Source organism: Apodemus sylvaticus, chromosome 3 (genome assembly GCF_947179515.1).
Source record: "Apodemus sylvaticus chromosome 3, mApoSyl1.1, whole genome shotgun sequence".
NCBI lineage: Eukaryota > Metazoa > Chordata > Mammalia > Rodentia > Muridae > Apodemus > Apodemus sylvaticus.
In genome coordinates, this window is record NC_067474.1 from 28,568,415 (window position 1) to 28,590,059 (window position 21,645).

Below are 21,645 nucleotides of genomic sequence, written 5' to 3' on the forward strand. Positions count from 1 at the left end.
CATATGTACTAGTGTACATTTTCTGTATAATTTTTGATATTGCAAGCTAAACATCCCATTATAATCTCATCTATGTAAGCCTCAGCTTAACTCATTTCCTTTCTCAAGCTTACCTTTTATAGTCCATATATATACATATATGCCATATATACCATATATACATATATACCACCACTCCTGACTCAATTCTTCCTGGGTCAAAAACCCAAGACATCCTAGTATCGTGTTCTCCTTTCCTGTCCAAACTGCCAATAAGCTGCACTGGTTCTTCCTCAGGATATCTCTCCCTCTCTGTATAATTAGATAATATTCATATATGTAATATCAAATATAATATATACTCTTCCATCCTTAATGCAGATATATTTCTTCTTGCCGTGTTGGTGTCTACAGATGGCCTATGTTTCTGCCTTTCTCACTACCCACAACACCTACCACCCATACCAGCTAGAAAGATCTCTTAAATAATCAATTTTGATCATGCCATTTGCCGGAAAGCCTTAAAAATGTCTCTTAAAAGGTCGACCATTAAGGGCTGGAGAGATGGATCAGCAGTTAAGAGCACTGACTCCTCTTCCAGAGGCCCTGAATTCAATTCCCAGCAACCTCATGGTGGCTCACAACCATCTGTAATGGGATCTGATGCCCTCTTCTGGTGTGTACAGCTACAGTGTACTTATACACATAAAATTAAAATAATCCACCATGAAATAAAGGTTCAGAATCAGACTTAAAACACGTCTTGTTTAGTTTTCCTCTTCGTCATTGCTTACTTTGCACTAAAATACTATCTCCTTTGTACTTTCAGTTTTCTTCCAGGCAAGTAAAACATTTCGTACGGGTAACTGAAACAACGGAAGCATTGCCTTCCCAGGAAACTTTTGCCTAAGGCCTGAGTGTCAGCAGAGCCATCTTTGTACCGTACTCCCGAATGTTCTATTCCAATACTTACCCAGACCACAAAACTGACTTTGTGCCCCTTTGTATTAAGTCCCTTGAGGGATGTCTGTACCCTGATATCGCCCCGTGTGTCTGTCTGTGTCTGTGTCTCTGTGTCTCCCTCTCCGTCTGTGTCTCTCCCCCACCTCTCTGTCTCTCTCTGTCTCTCTGTCTCTCTCTGTCTCTCTGTCTCTCTCTGTCTCTGTCTCTCTCTCTCTCTCTCTCTCTGTCTCTCTCTCTCTCTCTCTCTCTCTCACACACACACACACACACATTTATGTCCTCCATCACAGGGCTATGGACATCCTGAGGCGACAGTGAAAAAAAATTCACAAGAGAAAGAAGATGGCAAAGAATGGATTTGTATTCAAATTGACTTCCATTAGCTAATTTTGGATCCTTTCAAGGACCGTCATCTACAGAGTGGGATATTGTCAACTGAGATCTAGAATCACCCAGGCAACAAACCTCTGGGTGCGGCTGTGAGGGAGTTCCTAGCTGCGCCCAAGAAAAGCTCGCAGGACTGACTGAATGGGGCGAAGCGAGCTGGTCTTCACCTCTGCTTCCTAGGACCAGCTCTGCCTCGTGCTCTCCACATGTCTTCTTCACCATCGTAGACTATACCCTCAATCTGGGAGCCGAACCAGGCCTTCTCCTTAGTTTTTCGTGGTCTTTTTTGGTTTTTTTTGGACACGGCAACGGAAAAGTAAGTAATATAATAAAAATGTGTATTCCTGCTGGCTGAACTGCATTTCTCAGCAACCACCCTTGTCCACAGCTGGAATCCACAAGACCTGCTAGGTGGAGCTGCTCCCAGCTCCTTTTTAAACGGGAAAAGCAAAGGATTTGGGCGCCTGCTCCAGAGCTTGGGTCACAGACAGGGCTTTCCTCTGACCCAGCCTCTCCCACCGCGTCGGCCTCCCTCACAGAGGCGGGCCGGCTCGCACCGGTCCGCTCCACCGCGCAGCGCAGACCGTCCACCCAGCGGTCCCGCGACGAGCGAGCGAGGACCTCGGAGCTCGGAGCCCCGAGGCGGTTCACGCGGGCGCCCCATCGAGGGCGAGCTCGCCGGTCCGCACCCGCGGGAGTCGCCGCCCCTCGTGCGCGTGCCGCCCCGCAGCCCCTGGCCGGGACGCGCGCGCCGCCGGTTTAACGGTCCTGTCCCCCGGACCCCGCCCCGCCCGCCCAGGCCGGCGCCCGCGCCCCGCCCCCAGCCCGCTGCCGCGGTGACCCAGGCCGCGAGGCGACGCGCGGCGGGAGCCGTTCCCCGACGGCAGCCGGGCGCTCGGCCGCCGTGTCTGGGCTGAGCGCCGCGACGCCGCGCCGGAAACCCTCCTGGGTCTTGAGGCGGTAGGTAAGGGGAGGCCGCCCGCACAGCCCGGGCGCCGGGTGGGCTGCGGGCACCGCGGGGTCGCGGGCAGGAGGGCCGGAGGCAGGGCAGCCTCGGCCGCCTCCCGCTCGCCCGCTCGCCCGCCGGTGCCCGCCGGCGAGACCGTCCAGACTGACGCCACTCACACCTGTTGCCAGGACGGCTTGTCTCGGCGAAGCCTTACATTGTGGCTCTTACTGAGAGAGGCTCAAAAACAACAAAACAAACAAAAACCCCCTCTTTTCGTTCCCCTCTCCAGGTTTTTTAGAGAAGGTACGAACACTGTGATATAGCTGTTGGATAGTTTTTAAAACCTAATAGGCCAATTAGATTATGGAATATACAATGTGAGTTTTCACTACCTAATAATGGGTTCTATAGCCCGTTCATCTATAGTTTGTTACTTTTTGTCTATTTTATCAGGACAGGACAGGGTTTTCTTATTTTTTATTATTTTATTTTTTGTTTCTTAATAAGCCGCGTTCGGTTTTGAGGAATACTTTGAACTGTAGAATTTCGAAGTAGAAAATCGAAATCTTAACGGGTTTTCATATGGGAAATACACAGAAGGTAAATAAAAGTGATTCTTTTAAAAAATGTACTAAAACTTTGTATATTTATTTTGGTAGCTCTGGGAGTAGAATCCAAGACTTCACACATCCAAGGGAAGCACTCTACACTGCTGACTTACAGTTTTAGCCCCTAGAAGCCAAGCATTTAAAAGGGAGATGTTAATTTAGTAGTCAGTGTTTCCAGCCAGTTCTGAAGCTGAGGATGAGTTTGAATTCCCGATCCCAGATCCCAAGTGCTGAGGTGATAGGTGTGAGCAATGACACCAGGTTTTATGCTGGGGATCAAACCCAGGGCTTTACACAAGTACCACTCGAGCCACACTCCCACCCCTAGAACTCTTAAACTCCACATTATGACTAGTATGAAGAAAACTTGTCACAATCTAATATTCTAAGAAAAAATATAAATTGAGGAAATGGAAAATGTTAACATACACAATTTATTCAGCGAGACTTCAACATACATGTCTCCTAGTTAACTTTTCATCAATACATAAAATACTTGCATGTAACAGTGGAGCCAAATGTCTAAACAAAGAGACAGCTTCAGGGATGGGTGAATTTTGTAGTCAAATCTCACTTCTTGAGGAACTAGCTACGTAGAGTTGGACTTCTGGATCTCATGGTTCTTGTCTGTAAGGTGGGACTAATGACTTTGAACAGTTAATGTTCAACAGCTCAGTGTTAAATGAAATAACATTTGTAAGGTAGATAGGATATAGTAACAGCTAAAAATGGTGTTTTACTTTAAAGCATCTATACTCAATACTGACTGCGTACAAACTGATCAGTTTATGTGCTTATTGTACTATATTAGAAAATTCTAGTTGATTTGTAATTTCAGAATTAATGAGAACAATTTCTGCAGAACAGAAAAGGGACCTGGGATATAGTTTTGTCACATGTGGAATAGCAGCTGCAAGGTTCCTGATGAATATTCCTAATAATAGTCTACTGATTGCACTCACAAGCAGCTTATCATTCAAGAGAATACATTATTGAAACTTGAAAGAAACTTTAGCAACCATTTGAGTATATTTTGAACGAATATTTTGAGATATTATGCCAAATAATCTTAAAAAAGAATCTCAGTCACAAACTGTATTTGCATATTAAAAGACAACTTTCTCCTGGGTCTGCCCTGTGTTATATGGAGAATTATCAGTGAGATTCTATTTCCCTGATGGTAGTACTGGCAGCATCAAGGAAACTTGTAAGCTCTCAGATAAAGCAGGCATTAAAACCTGAAGTTATTTTATACACAGACATAGTGGTTCAGCCAAGCTTCTATTACTTTTAACTAAATGGAGTCTTCTCTTGATCAGTATCCTGTCACTCAATTTGATGTGGTGATTATCTTGTAAATACTTAACCCTTTAGTTATTAAAATGATAAGTGCTCGATACATTGTGATTTCCAACTCATTCCCTGTAATGTCAGTGTTTCTGTGCAAGGAGAGTTTACTTTGCAAAGAAAAGATATTAAAAAGTATGTGTGTACTGTATTTTCTAATTTCTTTACTGCTCTGAGTTAATAACTGGGGAGACCTAGGTGTTGTCTTTCTACTGCCAACTGAAAGGTAGGTGTCTCTAAAGGGGCTGTCTTTTTTGTTTATTGTTTTGCAAAACCTGTTACTCCCCAACTCTTGAAATTCCCCACAGTTTGAATAGTATAGATTTGCTTTGCTCAGCAGCTGGAAGAGACTTCACAGTCTACAGTTCAGTTTCAGCTGAGCAATGGAAAACAAGGAGCTGTGTGCCAAGGTCTTCTGTTCTTTTGTGCTCCAATTCACTATTTCATATGGGAAACAGGGTGGAAAGTTACTGTGTGATGTCATTAGAGTCCACATCAGCATTGTTAGGATAAACATTAAGTGAAGAAGCATGTATCGTTACTAATTCACAACAGATGGGTTTTGACCATTATTTTAAATATTCCACATAGAAAATAGTCAATTTATAGTTGTTTTTTGCTTCCTGTTGAATCAATGTTGTATTTATGAACAAATACAGTGTTGATTTGTTTAGATACATAGCAGTTCTCAAAGTGGGTCACAACATCTTTGGCAAACATGTCTCCAAAAATATTGACATTATGATAAAAAATAGTAGCAAAATTAAAGTTATGAAGTAACAACACATATAATTTTATAGTTGAGAGTCACCACAGCATGTATTAAAGAGTTATAACATTAGGAAGGCTGCGAACCTCTGGTTTAGAAGGCTAATTGTTATATTAAAACAGTACTAGTTAGCAGAAACATAAGAAGATAGAAACTGAAAGGTGTGCTGGTTGGCTTATCCACACATTTCAGGAAAAATTAACTCTGAGGTTAGCATGACTGACTTGGAGGGATTATATTTATTATTGTAACGTTAGAAATATGTATCTCCAGAGACTTTTAAATAAAAGAAAGCATCTTGTAACAGAACAGTAACTAGTAATCATACCTTATACTTGAGGAAATGTAAATAGGGCTTACAAATTGCTTAAGGTCATAATTTTAGATGACCAGTATAAAGCTAACCAAGGTCCTAGTTTTGTCATATTTTGATGCACACTAGAATTTAAGAAGGTGTGTACCATAAAGATTTAGTAATAATGAGAAAGTCTTAGGCTTACTTGGCTTACATAGTAAAACTCTATTGTAGATAACAGGATGAAAAGATGATTGAGATCCAGTTTCTGTGGTCCCAACCAATTAATGGTATATTCACGTAAACGTAATTTATTTACATGCTGTATTTTAGCAAAAGGAATAGAAGTAATACAGTGGGAACCAATGGAAAAGGAAGATAAGGAAAGTGGAACTGTTTACTTTTGACTAATTATTAGAACATCGACAGTTTTCAAAACACCGCTTCGCTTTAAGCTGTGTGTTAAGTTAAAGATACTTGTTAAGGAAATAGCAGAGCCTTGATTTTGGTCCTGAAAGAATAGCCAACGGGGTAAGAGGAACAGGGAAAGAGTCTGGAGACACAGTTGTATTTCTGTCCATGGTAAAACAGGATAACGGCCATTCGACCACCCTCCGAATAGCCATGACCAAGGAGGCTTGGCTCACAGTAGATGCATTCCCGAGAGAGAGAACTGAATGGAATGGTGGGTGGTGGCTGGGAGTGGAGGAGCTGATGGAAGATTAAAGGGTTGTATCATTGAACATGTGCATGAAAAGAATAAATGTAAGAATAAATGTAAACATTGGTTACTAGGTAGTTGCAATGTGTAAGTACTGGATTGGAAGAGGTAACAGAACTGTTTTGTGAAAATAGGAAAAGCCTTCTTATCTAGAAATTGTGGGGCAGTTGGAAGACTGAGGCAACAGTTAGACTCTGTAACAGTGGCTCTGAACCTTCGTAACGCTGAGACCCTTTAATAGAGTTCCTCAAGTTGTGATGATGCCCAGTCATGAATTACTTCATTGCCTCTTTATAACTGTAATTTTGCTACTGTCAAAAATGATAAATATCAGATATGTAGGATATCTGATATGTGACTCCTGTGAAAGGGTCATCCTACCACCACAAGGGGTACAACCCGCGAGAACCACTGTCTAGTCTTTAGCATAGGTAAAGCCTAGCTGTCATTTCACAGTTTGTTGACCTTGGGCCATTACATTGTTTCTGTACACCTTAACTATAACATGAGAATGATAAATTACCTTTTACTATGTTATGTAATAGCTGTACTTAAGTGATTAATGTAAGTGTATATTTGTATTCACATCAAACCTAGAACATAAAGATGCTTATTATCTACTGCCTATAGCTAGCTGTTAGAGGTTATGGTATGAATCCAGGCATGCTTACATACAGATGATTAATTGTGAGCCATGGGCCAGGTACCGCACGATGGCTTTGAATTTAACAAGGTGGTCCAATGTGGCCTCTAACTTGCAATCTTCCTGTCTTAGCTTTCTGAGTGGTGGATGACAAAGCATACCACTCTGCTTGAGTTCTATGAGAGGTTCCTCAGAGTCGTTTGTAATAACATTTATGTATGTAAGCGGTTTATTATCCGTGCTGTGGCTATGAACACTTTTCTATTCTTAGTGCAGAAGACTGAACTGGTGGACAGTATTTTTGTTTTGTTTTGGTAGGTGCTAGAGAATTACCTAGATCCTTGCATATGGGAGGCAATTAATCATCTGTATGTACCTTTGAGATACATTCCATGGAATTTTTAAATGTTTTATTTTCTGACAGGATCTTGCTAAGTTGCTTAGACTGGCCTTTCAATCCTCCTGCCTCATCATCAAAGAAGTAGTGATTACAGGCCTTCAGGCTTAGACCATTAATTATGCATTCATGTTTTAAAAAGTATATATAAAGTGGCCACAATACAAAACATGGCATCCCTTACTTACTTGCTCAAGGAATGGCTTGTTTTATCCATGCTTTGTATTTTTTAGGGGATATTGTGGGAATAAATGTTTCTTCATTAAGAAGAACCTGGTTTTCACTTTTGTCTAGAATGGAAGAAAAACAATTATAGTACTCTACAGTGTCCTCCGAGTGTCATCATGTGAACCTGTCCTTAGTGTCCCAAGGTCACACGTGGGGAACATTTATATCTGTTGAAAAGATGGTCAGGGAGTAGTGGGAGAATGGGCGAAAATGTGTGAGATATCTTTGGCAGAAAAAATGGATATGAGCCAGAGTGACTTAGGCCATCACAGTGAAGGTGTGTTTAGTAAAGCGGTATTTAAGGGAGCTGGTGATGAGTTTAAGGAATTCAGGAAGAATTTTGATACCACAGCACTTAATTTCATTTTGGAGATGTTTAATTGATGTCCCAATGATAGTAGAAATCACAATAGCAAAAGGAGGTCTAGAGTTTAGGACATAAAGGGTAAAGGTATACATTACATCATAACGTGTCTGTGGTAGCTGTAGACATGAACATCAAAGAGTTTAGATAAGAAGACTAAAGCTAAATTTAATCATCCTTAAGGTTATCATTGAACCGAAGAGGGGTCAAATAAAGTAGTTGGAAGAGGCAGCAAATAGGCAGGAAACAATACTAGAAGATTGAGTTACATAAATCAAAGAAGCAAATATCTTAAAGCTGGATTGTGTAACTGTGGTAAAACCAATATAAATGTCTGATTGTTAAATATTTTAAATGGGTTTCATGTCTGTTACCACTTAAATATTTTCAAATGAGTATTGTGGTTGTTTGCATATATATAAAAGATATAAACACTCTCCATTTCTTTGTCTAAAAGATAAAAATGTGTTTTTCCCTATTAAAGTATGGAACCTCAAGGTCTTTATGACAATGGAAACAAAAAAATTGATTGGCAAACCGCTTCAACCAGCAAGACCTGTTCGTCATCTCTCTTCTCCTCCAGGTGAATAATGGAGTATTTAATTCTTAAGAATTAATTTAGTAACAGCTAATTAGTCATTTATAAAGTAATTATTTGAGGTGGATTTTAAAAGGTAATAAAAGTTAATGATCTCTTCTGTTGGAAGAATTTACAAATGCTTTGTAAAGCTAAAGAGGTTATTAGTATCTACCGGTCCTAAGTCTTACTGACCAGCCAGGGAAGGAGAATAAGTCCTTACTGAAAGTAGCTGGCTTTTTTTTTCAGAGTTTTTTTTTTTTTAAATGTCTCATTGTATACTTAACTGGTCTCTGATTAGAGAGAGACCCTTCCACATAAATTATTTTTACCTCATGATTATTGTTAGTGATTAGTAGAATTAATCTTGTAAAACACATGAAACTACAACAATCTTAGCAACCAACAATGCTTGGAGTTATTGTGTTGCACATGTAATGCCAGCAGGAATTATAGGAGTGCTTGAGCAAGTATCTAATTCCAGAAGTCTAAATAATGATGTAAAAGTAAGTCTGGTCTCATGGCTCAGGCCTGGAATCCAACTGCTTGAAAAGTTAAGATGAGAAGATTACACAGTCAGGGTTTATTTGGGCCATGGAGAGAATTCAAGTTTAATTGGGCATCTTATGATAACCATGATGGGACTTCTGGGACCAACATGGTGGAAAGAGAAAAGTGACTCCTGCAAGTTGTGCTCTCACCTATACATGTATGTCTACATGCATATACACACACATGTAGATACACACACATACTGAGTAAATAGATACATTTCATAAAAAAATATAAACTGGCTAGAGATATGACTCAGAATGCGAGGTCCTGGGTTCATTTCCTGCTCAACCACCTCCCAATCTTAAACAGTTTTCTTTTTGTTCACAAAAATGTGCTTTGGACACAGCTTTGAAATAAGTGCTTTACTGTTAGAGTGACTTCTGTGGTCTAAATTCAGTGATACACATGCAAACTACCTTAAAATTTCTTCTTTCTAATCTGTCCCACTGGCTTAATGGACTGGCTAATAAAGGAAAATCATGCTCCTTTTATTTCTATAAAAATGAAGCAGAAAATGCAGACATGCAACCAGCCTGCTCCCTACCTTGGTTCCTACAAAGAAAGTCATCTCTATTTAAGCATGCGTCCTCTCAAGATAATTGTTTGTGCCTTAGCACTGACAGGGGACTTAACGGATCTTCCTGGACCACAGTGTTGGATCCCATGTGCAGATGCTGTGTCCTCTGTGGACTGAAAGCTGTTGAAAGTCAGATCTTTAGTTTATCATAGAGTGGATGATGGCAAACCACGGGCACCTGTTCTTTCTGTGACCAGCTTCTGTCAGCAGTCTCTCCATCTCCATTTTGCAGATTCTCATTGACCCCTTCCCTCCAAGGCTGTGATGTAGTTGAATGGGAAGGACCACGGAGTGCCCCTGATCTCTAACAGAAGTATAATACATTTAAGATTAAATGACAGTGAGTTGGAGGCTTGGTAGATACAAAGCTAAACATATGTAAATCAATCATTTGGGGCTTTCTTGGCACATCTCTATACATTGCACAGCTCAGGTCCCTAGAAGTTCCTTTTTCCTCAAATGCAGATTAAATACTTACTTGCTTTGTGAAAACTTCCTGGTATCTCCAACCAATTATGGAACCTCAGTGATCTCTCTAAAGCTCACAGTAAGAGCATAGTTTACTGTGTATGAAATTATATGAAAATCATTGCTTGTAAGCTTGAGTTTTAGACCTCAATCTCTTGTCATGCTTAATTACCTATCTCTTAATAAGCTGGATGTCAGAACATTGAATACTTGTCAAATAATAAACCATCATAAAATTTTGTAACAGTGTTGAAGATGTCACAAACACAGATGCTTTTTAGACTGAGGTATATAATTTATTGTATATGTGAATTTTAAAACAATTTTCCCCTCTCCTAACAGGACCAGTGTTCCCTTTCAACTTTCAGAATGAATATCCATGCAGCACTCAATGCTTACAAAGTGGAGTTGGCAGAGTAAGTCTTAGATATTATAGCAGACTGCACCAGAAAGCAGCTCAGTGGCATAGTACATGCTTATCCTGTGTGTGTGTGTGTGTGTGTGTGTGTGCGTGCACACACGCATGCGCTGGCCCAGAGCTCTTGAAACTCTCCACCCAGCTCTCTAGGTTCCCAGGGATGGGTCACTACCACACCAACACCATGCTTCAAATCCCCCACAGCCTTTGTAATGCAGAGATGGCAAACCCACACTTTGCTGCAGTACCTTTCTCTCTTGAACCCAGATGAGCCACCAGGTAAAGGAAAATGCAACACAAACTTATCTCAGAAACAATGGTAACTCAACCTCTGGGTGCAGTACCTATAACCTAATCTTGTAAACCTTATGAAAATCTGATTCCTGCAGTGGCGGATCTACAAGGATCCACCATGATACTAGAAAACTCTCGAAGCTGCATCTTACCCCTCTGCTGTCCTGGTTCCAAAAGGAACTCATTTTCTCCTGCTTCTTCTCTTCACCCATCCAACCTGGAAGTCCCACCTACTCACCCAGTGATTGGCTCCTTTATTCACTAGGGGATTGGTCACAAGAACAGCCCCATCCCCATCCACAATGTGTGTGTGTGTATGTGTCTCTCTCTGTGTGTAATATGTACACATTATAAACTGTAAAATGACATTGCTAGGTGGCTGTATGCAAGACCTGTTCAGTGCACTCTACTTTTAAAAATGTTGATATATTTCATACACATATTAAGGATTACATGCCACAAACATATTGCTTACTCAGCATTTTAAAATATATTTTCCTGTATTTGTTTAAAAAATTTAAAAACAGAAGCCCTACAATTCAAAAACCTTGTGTACCTTTTTACAATTAATTTCATTTTCTCCCTACCCTTCTCAGAGCTAACTATTCTGGTTGTTGCTTCTCTTTCATGAATATGTTTTAAATTTTTCCTATAATAGAGTTATTTTAACTGCTTTTTTAGTTTTTTTCACATTAATGTTTATGCTAAAAAATTAAATACATGAAGTATGAATCTTAGTGCAAGCTTCTTTCTAGCCTATGACTCTTCCCTGGTGGCCTAGTGCCTTCTAACATAGTAGCTGTTCTCATGCAGATACTTCCAGAAACAAGCTGTGGATGAACAAATATTAACATAATTAGAATGCTAGGCAACTATTTAACAAATAGAGCAGCTCTGTGAGAGCTGATGGAGAAAAATACTTTAGCTTCCATGAACACAGCTTTTTGGTGCATTTTCTTTTTCTAGACAGATGTTTCCGTTTTATAATGAATGTTATAATGACTCTCCATTGCATTTTCACTTTTTCGAGTGTGAAAAGCTCTTTGTGATAACAGCAAACAGCAACAATGTACAGGAAGAGAACTGCTGTGTTAAACAGTGCTCTCGCTTCAGGCTGTTATCAGCTGAGGTGAGCTATCTATGGACTTCATGGAGCTCTGTTACCTGAGCAAAGTCCTTCTTTTGTTCTCAGACATAACTTGTTTTTCTTGCTGAGTGTTTATAAAGGATACTTTTTGTTGCTTTTGATTGTTATTCTCTCTGTGTGAGAACTGAGGTATCTTTTCATGTGTTGAGTTTGACCCATGTACTTTTATAGGTGTGTGTGTGTGTGTGTGTGTGTGTGTGTGTGTTATAGTCCACTGAGTTTAGTCAGTGTTTCTTGCTTGTGTGGGGCATGGGGATGTTTACTGGGTCATGTACCCCTTACCAGTGGCTATGCTTCCAATGGAAAATAACTCCTCCCTTTCAGCTACCATTGATTGCCAATAGTCCCCATCCCCATCTTGCCTGGGACCCCTGTGCCAGCCATTCTAGAATGTTGAAGAGCTCGGTCTTGTGCAGGTCTTGTACAGATAACCATAGCTTCTGTGTGTTCATGTGTACAATGGACATGCCATATCCAGAAGCAAGCATATCATAACACTCCTTCCAACCACAGTCTCTTGTTCTTTTCACCCTCTCTTTGAGGATATTCCCCAAGCCTTGGGGTGTGGGGAGTTCACTGGAGTTCCAGTTAGGGCCAGGGAGGCCCTACATTCTTTTTGTCCAGTTATGAATCTGAGTTAACTACTCCCCACCTTATGAGAATGTATGTAGTTAACTGCATACCAGTCATACCACTGTTTCACTAATGATCACATCTGGACTGGCATGTCATGTTACATAGCATTCAGGGTTTGTAATTGAGCAAGACCAAGGATGAGAGTAGTGCTATTAGTAATGAACACATAAATATTTAGAACATAGTTAGACATGCCCATGTATGTCCAAAGCAACAGTAGTAAATTATCCCCATAGAGCACATTATTTCACAGGCCATGGGCTTTTGATCAGGTTTATAATAGCAGGTATGAACTTCTTCTGTGAAGTGGGCCTGAAATCTTATGAGAATATGCTAGTTAATTATGTAATATGCATGCCTCGATTTCACTACTGGTCCCATCTCGACTTTAGGTCCTTATTATCTAGCATGCAGGGTTTTATCAATGTGTAAAACCACTGATGATTAGTTGCACAGTAGTCTGTGTACTATCTTTTGGCACAATAAAAAGCTAGCAAGTGGCAAGGAAGTTTTGAGTTTAGTTCCAACTTGACCTTTGTGTCCTACAACCAAATTGTGGTTTCAGAAGAATAGTTGTAACGTCTACCTCTGCTGGATAGCCAAGCACAATGGCATTAACCGTACTGCTTAGGGAAACTGGGGTCTCCCCTGTGCAGTTACCCAGAGGGAGACGTGAGCTGAGATTGACTTGGAACTTGTTTCCCTCTGTAGCCCAGGCTGACCTTGAACTCACAATGCTCAAACCTCTGCCTCCTGAGTGCTGGGGCTGCAGGTGTGCAGCAAGCTCATCATTATGGCTTATTAGTGAGCTTCAAGTAGGCCTTGGTACGAGGCCTTGGATAAATACTCCTGGGTAGTGAAAACATGTTACCTAAACATTTCAAACGCGGTTTAAAGCTTCGTCTTCTTACTCAGCAGTGTAAGACGAATGGAGTGCAAGCCTTTTCTCAGGGTCTCACTGAGCAACAGCAGCACCAGTCTCCAGGTAAAAAAGGTACGTGTGCCGAAGTCCGGCTTCAGCAGAGATCCTCAGTGCTCGCGCAAGGGTAACTCTCTTTGCCATTTGCCCACATAAGACTTTTATTATGTTTTAGGTTAATTTCTTGGTATTAACAATTATGCTGATTTTTGTGTTCTAAAGGAGACCCTGGAATAACGGTTCCAGTGAAATGGAGGGTTATGTACACATTGATTAAATTTTATTGTGCTGGTTTCTTCATTGATTTACTGTGTGTGTGTGTGTTCTCCCCCAACCCTTTCTCTCCCTTCATTTTGAATGCTAACCCCTGTCAGGTACTGGATACCAGATTTTCTGGTGTTTTCCGTGTGCTGGAACATATTTTCTCACTTTCTATTTTCAGTGCTTAGCATTTAATTTGATGATGTCTGGCTTGTGTGTTTCTATTTCATTGTATTTGAGGATTATATGTAAAAAGCAAGCATCAGCTTTTGTAAATATTTGCCCCTGCTTCCTTTAGACGTTGATACTTTTGTAACTTTTGGGTTTTGATCCATTTTTAGTTAATTAATGGATGAAGTGTGAGAATAGAGTTGTAGCTATTCAGTATTAAAAACATCTTTTCCTCATTGAATGGCCTTGGAACCTTTATTTGGAATTAGATGCCTTGGCGGTTAACATTTATTTATGAGCTCTCAGTTCTAATCCTTCATCCTATATTATTACCCTATGCTGGTACCAGTACTGAGGCCTTGTAGTAAGTTTTGATATCTGGAAGTATAAAACTCTCTAACACTATTGTTTTTCAAGATAGTTTAGACTGTCTGGTGCTCATTGAAATCCTACATTCTTTTTTGGATCAGATTTCACATTTGTGTAATAGAGGCTGATAAAATTTTGATAGTGATACATTTAATCTATAGATCATTTAGAAGGAATATTACCACTTTAAAATATAGCTGGCCAGTGGTGGTTCATGCCTTTAATCCCAGCACTGGGGAGGTAGAAGCAGACATATCTCAGTGAGTTCTAGGTCAGTCTAGTCTACAGAGTGAGTTCCAGGATAACTAGGACTACACTAAGAACCTTGTCTCAAAAAACTAAAAAAGAAAGAAAAACCAACCAACCAACCAACCAACCAACCAACAAACGAACAGAAACACCATGTGTTTGTACCAGTTGCTATCTCTTGTCCTCAGAATGTCTGTCAGACAGACTACACTTTTAATGGGATTACAGAGCTGAGAGAAAGCTGCTTCTGCCCATGGTCCTGCTTGTCATTCCAGTGAGCGGGAAAGCTTGGACGTCCCACTTGGCTCTTTTCCGTGATGTCACTTGAGCTTTCCCTTGATGGTCACATTGTCACGTTTTCATTTCCTGCCTCTTTCCCCAGTACATTCTTGAGAAGCTTTAAGAAGGGTTTTGAATAGATGACTTTTTTGAGTTTGTCTGTTTGAAAATAGCTTTATTTCACTTTCACACTTGATTGATAGTCTGACCAGATAGAAAATTTCAGGTGAAGAGCTCTCAAACATGCACACTTTAAGAAGGTAGACACAAAACTTGAGCTACTCTTAATTCACACCAACAAAAGACAAGTCTGGAGGAACAAACCACACAAAAGATGAATTCTCTCAGTATGTAAACTTAGGACCTTCCAATGTGGAGTATGTTTGTGCATCTGGTAGTTTTTCTCCACTCCATTCTTCCTCTCAATTCCTTTTCTAAAACTCTTATTTCACTTGGTTACTAATAACATTGGCTCTCTAATTTTGCTTTTATATTTCCTTAGTCATTCTCTACGGTTTGAACTAGCCTTCCACCCCACCTTGTTAATAGCTTTCCTTTTTTATTTATTTTTCCTGTGATTGCACTGCCCACAGCTGGAGGTTGCTCATCCTTAGTTCTCAGCCCCTAGCCGGTCCCATCACAGAAAGCTTCCTAGAAAACTGCTTTTACACAGCCCGGTTAGCACAGACCTGTCTGGTCTCTTCCTCACCATCTTATTATCCAAATTTAAAATCCTCTTGTCTCAAATGTAGCCATCTTTTGGGAGCTTTACCCAAAGATGCAATTTATATGTAGAAGTCACAGTGTAGGTGTGTGATTTGTACTGTAGGTAAATTGCAGAACTGTGTAAGCATCGTTACATTCCCTTCACAAACACACTCATTTGTCATACTTTCCTCTTTGCTCACATCCTTCCCATGCCCAGCTTCAGGCAGCTTATAGTGATCGCTGTTGTTCTCTATTGTTTCATTTTTCTTGAAAAGTGGTCGATAGGAATTTCACTGTATGACTGAACATCTTATTCATCCTTTTTATCCTTTTGCTTTAAACTTTTGATTATTGTTGATATTGACTGCTCATATAAAAGAAGTTATTGGGTTCTTTTAATTCTCTGGGGTAGAAGTTGGTCTGATAGACCATAGACTAGATACATACATAATTTCATCAGACTGTTTCAGAATGACCTTGTAGTTAGATGTATCTGTGAAATCTAGTTTCTTGACCGTTCTTAGCATTTAGTTTTAGTAATTCTGATAGAATATAATTTTCAGATGGACCTGAGAAAGCTAAAGTCATGTCCAAATATTTGTATAGCGATTTCATTCAAGTTGATTGGTTGGTTGAAAGTTGCTCTTATATCTGTAGTCTCTGACTGGAACTCTACTATTTAATATAGTACTTGAAGTTTTAGCTAGAGCAATTAGACAACAAAAGGAGGTCAAAGAGATACAAATCGGAAAGGAAGAAGTCAAAATATCACTATTTGTACGTGATATGATAGTATACTTAAATGATCCCCAAAACTACACCAGAGAACTATAGCTGATAAACAACTTCAGTAAAGTAGCCTGATTAAAAAATTAACTCAAAAATTAACTCAAGTCAGTAGCCTTCCTATACTCAAAGGATAAACAGACTGAGAAAGCAATTAGGGAAATGACACCCTTCACAATAACCACAAACAATTCAGAGTATCTTGACGTGACTCTAACGAAACAATTGAAAGATCTATATGACAAGAACTTCAAGTCTCTGAAGAAAGAAATGGAAGATTTCAGAAAATGGAAAGATGTACCATGCTCTTGGATTGGCAAGATTAATATAGGAAAAATGGCCATCTTGCTGAAGGCAATCTACAGATTCAATGCAATCCCCATAAAAATTCTAACTCAATTCTTCATAGAGTTAGAAAGAAAAATTTGCAAATTCATTTGGAATAGCAAAACCCCCAGCATTGTGAAAACTATTCTCAACAATAAAAGAACTTCTGGGGGAATCAGTATCCCGGACCTCAAACAATACTATAAAGCAATAGTGTTAAAACTGCATGGTATTGTTACAGTGACAGACAGGTAGGTCAATGGAATAGAATTGAAGACCCAGAAATGAAACCCACACACCTTTGATCACTTGAGCTTTGACAAAGGAGCTAAAACCATTCAGTGGAAAAAAGATAGCCTTTTCAACAAATGGTGCTGGTTCAGCATGCAGAAGACTGTGAATTGATCCATTCTTATTTCCCTGTCCCTTTACTTTTTAAAACCTATTAACACAAATTTATGATAACCAAATATTCTTGGATATGTAGTATTTCCCCAGCCTGTGGTCAGTAGCTATGCTCTGAGAAAACTGACTGTCCCTCTCCCAGCAGCTAACAGTTGCCAGAAGCTCCTTAGGTAGGGAAGGGACTTCATGCTCAGCTCCTCTTCCCAAGCTGGGATTTGGTATGGCTGGAGCTTGCATAGGTCTCATACATGCTGTCATAACCACTATGAGGCCATATCAGCTCTTCTACCCTTCTGTGGCCAGAAGACACTTTCCTTATAATCACTAACAACCTCTGACTTTTGTACTCTTTTTGGTCTAATCCCTGAGACTTTGGAGGAGGTGTGGGCACTATCTGTTCCATTTAGGGCTGTTCATTCTGCAGTCCCCGATTCTCTGTTGTGCCTCTCTGTGTTGAACATCATATTCAGTGAATAGATGAGGGTTGAGAAAGTAATTAAGTCATTAGCAGCCTGCTTAGCATTATGTTCTCTTGGCAGAATAAAAGTAGTAACTTCAGGGAAGCCCCTTTGGTATTGGATAACCAACTGGGATGTTTCTCTCTGGGAAGTCTATTTCTCCAGCTCTCAGTATTTCTTCAGAACTAGTAGTTCTTTGTCCAGGGCCAAAGCCTTTCCTTTATCAATGTCTTTTGGTATGGCCCTTCAAATATTTTTAAGTAGCGACTTCTCTGTTATGGCTCATGACTTGTCTAACTATAGATCCTTGGGCTGATAATGGTGCCAGGTATGCATTCATCTTGTGGAACAGGTCTTCAACCCACTGTTAAAGAGATAACTCTCATTATGTCTATGGCACTATCGCCACAGCAGGCATGTCTTGCCAGCCTGGCTGTTACTGTAGCTCTGAAGGCTTAGTGTAAGTGGGGGAGTGTTCATAGCACCTTCCAGCACTAGGAAAGCTAACCAGTAGGAGAAGCTTCTAGATCATACCATCTTGTTTGCTCCATGTTCCGTGACTCAAGTGTGTGATGTGTTTAGCAATAGGGTTGCCCTTTGATGTAATGAGACATTGTTCTTATTGAAGCTACACTTTAGACATGTTCTACACATCTGAGAAAGATTTATGCATTTTAAATTTATGTATGTGAATTTTTCTGAGTATATGTATTATGTGAACCAAAGGTATTCCTGATGCCCGTGGAAGCAAGAAGAAAATGTCAGATTCCCAGGAACTGGAATTACAAACAATTCAATTAATGTGTGCCACCACATGGGTACTGGGAATTGAACTCATGTCCTCTGAAAGAGTACCAAGGTTCTTAACCTTTGAGCCAGCTTTCCAGCCCCACTCTACAAATTTTAAATATTTTTAAGCATTTACTTACTTAAATAAATATTTAAGTAAAATATTTAAATAAAATAAGTATTTATTTAAATATTTTAAGTATTTGCATTGTTTTATTAATTTTAATTTCCCTATTATTGGAGCTTCTGAATGTATAAAGAAATATATTATTTGAGTTATTAGATATTTGAGATTTTTTAGGTATTATTATAGATGTATAATTTTGTTCTTAAAGAATATAGGCTATATGATTTTAAGTCTTTTAATTTATTAAGACTTGTTTTTTGTCTGTATATACTTGCTATCTGTATAATATATCAAGTACATTAAAAAAGAACTTGTGTTTTATAGGTGTGATCTCTATAATAACTAGTTAGATTAAATATTTAATAGTGCTGCCCATTACTACCTTTTGTGTTTAATTTTCTTAATTTTGGAAGTGTGGTTGTATAATACTTGACATTGTTGTCTAATTTTCCCAACTAATTTCTGTTAACATTGTTTCATGTCTTTTAAAATTTCTACTATGCAAAACATATTGATAACTATCTCAGACAATACACATACAATATATATGATTTGTAGGCAGTACAGTGTTTTTTTTTCCTAGTGTCAACTTATATCCACTTATGCATACATAAGTTGCAAAGGAGTCAGAGAACTATAACTTACAAGTCAAATGCCTGCTTTAGAAGCAAAATTGCATAAATGGATTCCTAGTTACTTTTTTCTTTTCTAGTTATAACCTAGGGATTATAATATTCAACCTTTTTACTTGTTTTTAATATCGTACCATTTCAAGCCTATGGTGATGATACATTCCTGGACATATATGCAGGTCATTCTATATATCTATACCTTAGAAACACAGAAGACCACATTAATACTTTAGTAGTGACACATATTTAAAGCCAGGTAGAGGCACCAGCAGGAATCTGCTTTACTTTGCTGACTGCTATCATTTTTTTGATCTTCCATTTTGAAGAGAAAAGTTTGGAGCTAGAATCATTTTCCTTCTACTTGAATGACCTCTTTTTAACATTTTTGCTGATCATGTCTTCTGGCAAATTCATTTAATTTCTTTTATTAGAGAGTATTAGTAGGATTTCTGATAAGAAGTTCAATTCTTTTCTTTTGGTTTCTTTAGAACATTGAGACCATTGCCTTCAGCGTCAGCATACTATCAGTATTGGTGATAGTTTTGGATGATTTCCAATGAGAAATTAGCAGATATTTGAATAGTTAGTTGCTGTAAAGATAGGGACCCTGATGGATCTTCTGACCATCACCTAGCACAGTGATTCTCAACCATCCTAATACTGAGACCCTTTAATACAGTTCGTCATGTTGTGGTGACTCCAACCATAAAATTATTTTCCTGCTATTTTATAACTGTAATTTTGCTAGTGTTAATGAATCATAATTTAAACATCTTACATGCAACCCCTTAAAGAGTCATGTGACCACTAAAGGGGCTGTGGCCCACAGGTTGAAAACCTCTGACCCAGCATGATCTGGATATACAGTATGCATATTTTGAGTTAGTTTGGCAGTATTGATTGTGATTAGATTGGTTTATAGTGATTACACTTTTGCATGATCTGAATCTACTAATAGATATTAGTAATATCTCTTGGTCATGCTGTCATACTTTATAACATTAAGTCACCTTGCTATACTTGAGTAAACCCCTATAATACCTAATTTTTCTATTTTTCCTTCCACATGAAATGAAGATTTGATGATATTTTTCTCTTATGTCTTTTCAACAAATATTCCATTTCATAAAATAGTGGACATTTTATCAGTATCTAAAAACTGAGTCAAAAAGTTACTGGAATAGAATTGTTTTATAATTATGTTTAAATTTTAATATCTACAGAGAGAATTAAATACAGCAGAGATTTCTTGTTGAAGCTTTCAAGTGTTTCCATCTGCAGAAAAAAACCAGACTTTCTGCCTGATCATCCCATTGTACTTCAAAAACCAGTGAGTGTTCCTCACTTCCTTATTGCAAAATTGTATTCAGGTATTTGTCTTTTATGCTCTAATATTATTATTATTAAAAGAAATTCTAACTTTCTCTATGACAAGGTAGTGATAGTACAAAAAGCACAAAAATCTAAATGTATCCATAAAATAATTTACTCAAGAAATAGGACAGAATAATTTTGATTTTCTGAATGTAAAACTCTTCTGCTCAAAGATTATAAAAATACATCCTGCAATCTAAAAGTTCTATCTTAGCTTTCAATTAACTTCCATAATCTACCTGGGATTTATTTTATAACATAATATAAAGTGAGTGTTTGTCTTAGTCAGGATTTCTATTCCTGCACAAACATCATGACCAAGAAGCAAGTTGGGAAGGAAAGGGTTTATTGAGCTTACACTTCTTCATTGCAGTTCGTCACTAAAGGAAGTCAGGACTGGAACTCAAGCAGGTCAGAAAGCAGGAGCTGATGCAGAGGCCATGGAGGGATGTTTCTTACTGGCTGCTTCCCCTGCCTTGCTCAGCCTGCTCTCTTATAGAACCCAAGAGCACCAGCCCAAAGGTGGTACCACCTACAAGGGGCCCTCCCCCTTGGTCACTAATTAAGAAAATGCCCCACAGCTGGATCTCATGGAGGCACTTCCCCAACTGAAACTCCTTTCTTTGTGATAACTCCAGTCTGTGTCAAGTTGACACACAAAACCAGCTAGTACAATTGACCCCTTGTCAACTTGACACACAAACACATCACTATTAAGCCTCAACCATTACTTTCTTATTAATCCCCAAGATCTAAATTACTTTAAAAGCCCCACAGTTTTTACACATTAAAAATTCAATCACTTCAAAATGTCCAATATCTTTAAAATTCAAAGTCTTTTAAAAATTCAGTCTCTCAACTGTGGGCTCCACTAAAATATTTTCTTCCTTCAAGAAGGAAACATATCAGGGCACAGTCACAACCAAAAGCAAAACTCAAACTCCAATGGTTCAATGTCTGGGATCTAATTAGAAATCTTCTGGGCTCCTTCAAGTGCGTGGATCACTTCTCCAGCTCTGCCCTTTGTAGCACACAGCTTGTCTTCTAGGCTCCAGCTGCCTGTACTCCACTGCTGCTGATGTTCTTGGTGGTCAGGTGGTCATCCCATGGTACTGGCATCTCCAAAATGCTGCTATCTTCCACTGTAATTAGGCTTCACCAATAGCCTCTCATAGGCTTTCTTCATGGTGACAAGCCTCTGCTCCTATGCATGACCCCTTCAAGTCCCCGGGTCATCAGTTGCAACTGAGGCTGCACCTTCACAAATGGCCTTCCGTGACCTCTCACTGCACCAAGAGCCTCAGCTGCTCTTCATGACCCCTTCATGCCTTCAAAGCCAAAACCACCTGGGTGACTCTTACACAGTACTAAGTCCAGCCACAGCACAAAATACAACTGTGGCTATCTCTGGAGCACAGCCTCTGCGCTCTCAGAAAATACTTAACAGATTTCACCTCAGTGATGCTGCT

The 21,645-nt window shown here is 39.3% G+C and overlaps 1 protein-coding gene across 2 annotated transcripts in view; it reads left to right on the top strand.

Moving 5' to 3' along the window:
- Positions 1 to 1,926: 1,926 nt before the first annotated feature.
- Positions 1,927 to 21,645, top strand: part of C3H8orf88 (chromosome 3 C8orf88 homolog) — a 28,445-nt gene continuing 8,726 nt past the window's right edge. The window contains exons 1-5 of one of the 2 annotated variants that reach the window (XM_052176114.1): positions 1,927 to 2,289; positions 8,135 to 8,233; positions 10,170 to 10,243; positions 13,238 to 13,316; positions 20,026 to 20,132. In XM_052176114.1, the coding sequence (XP_052032074.1) occupies positions 8,155 to 8,233; positions 10,170 to 10,243; positions 13,238 to 13,316; positions 20,026 to 20,132 (339 nt within the window). In that variant the 5' untranslated portion in view covers positions 1,927 to 2,289; positions 8,135 to 8,154. The remainder of the gene's footprint in view (positions 2,290 to 8,134; positions 8,234 to 10,169; positions 10,244 to 13,237; positions 13,317 to 20,025; positions 20,133 to 21,645) is intronic. The other variant, XM_052176115.1, reaches the window with a different exon arrangement.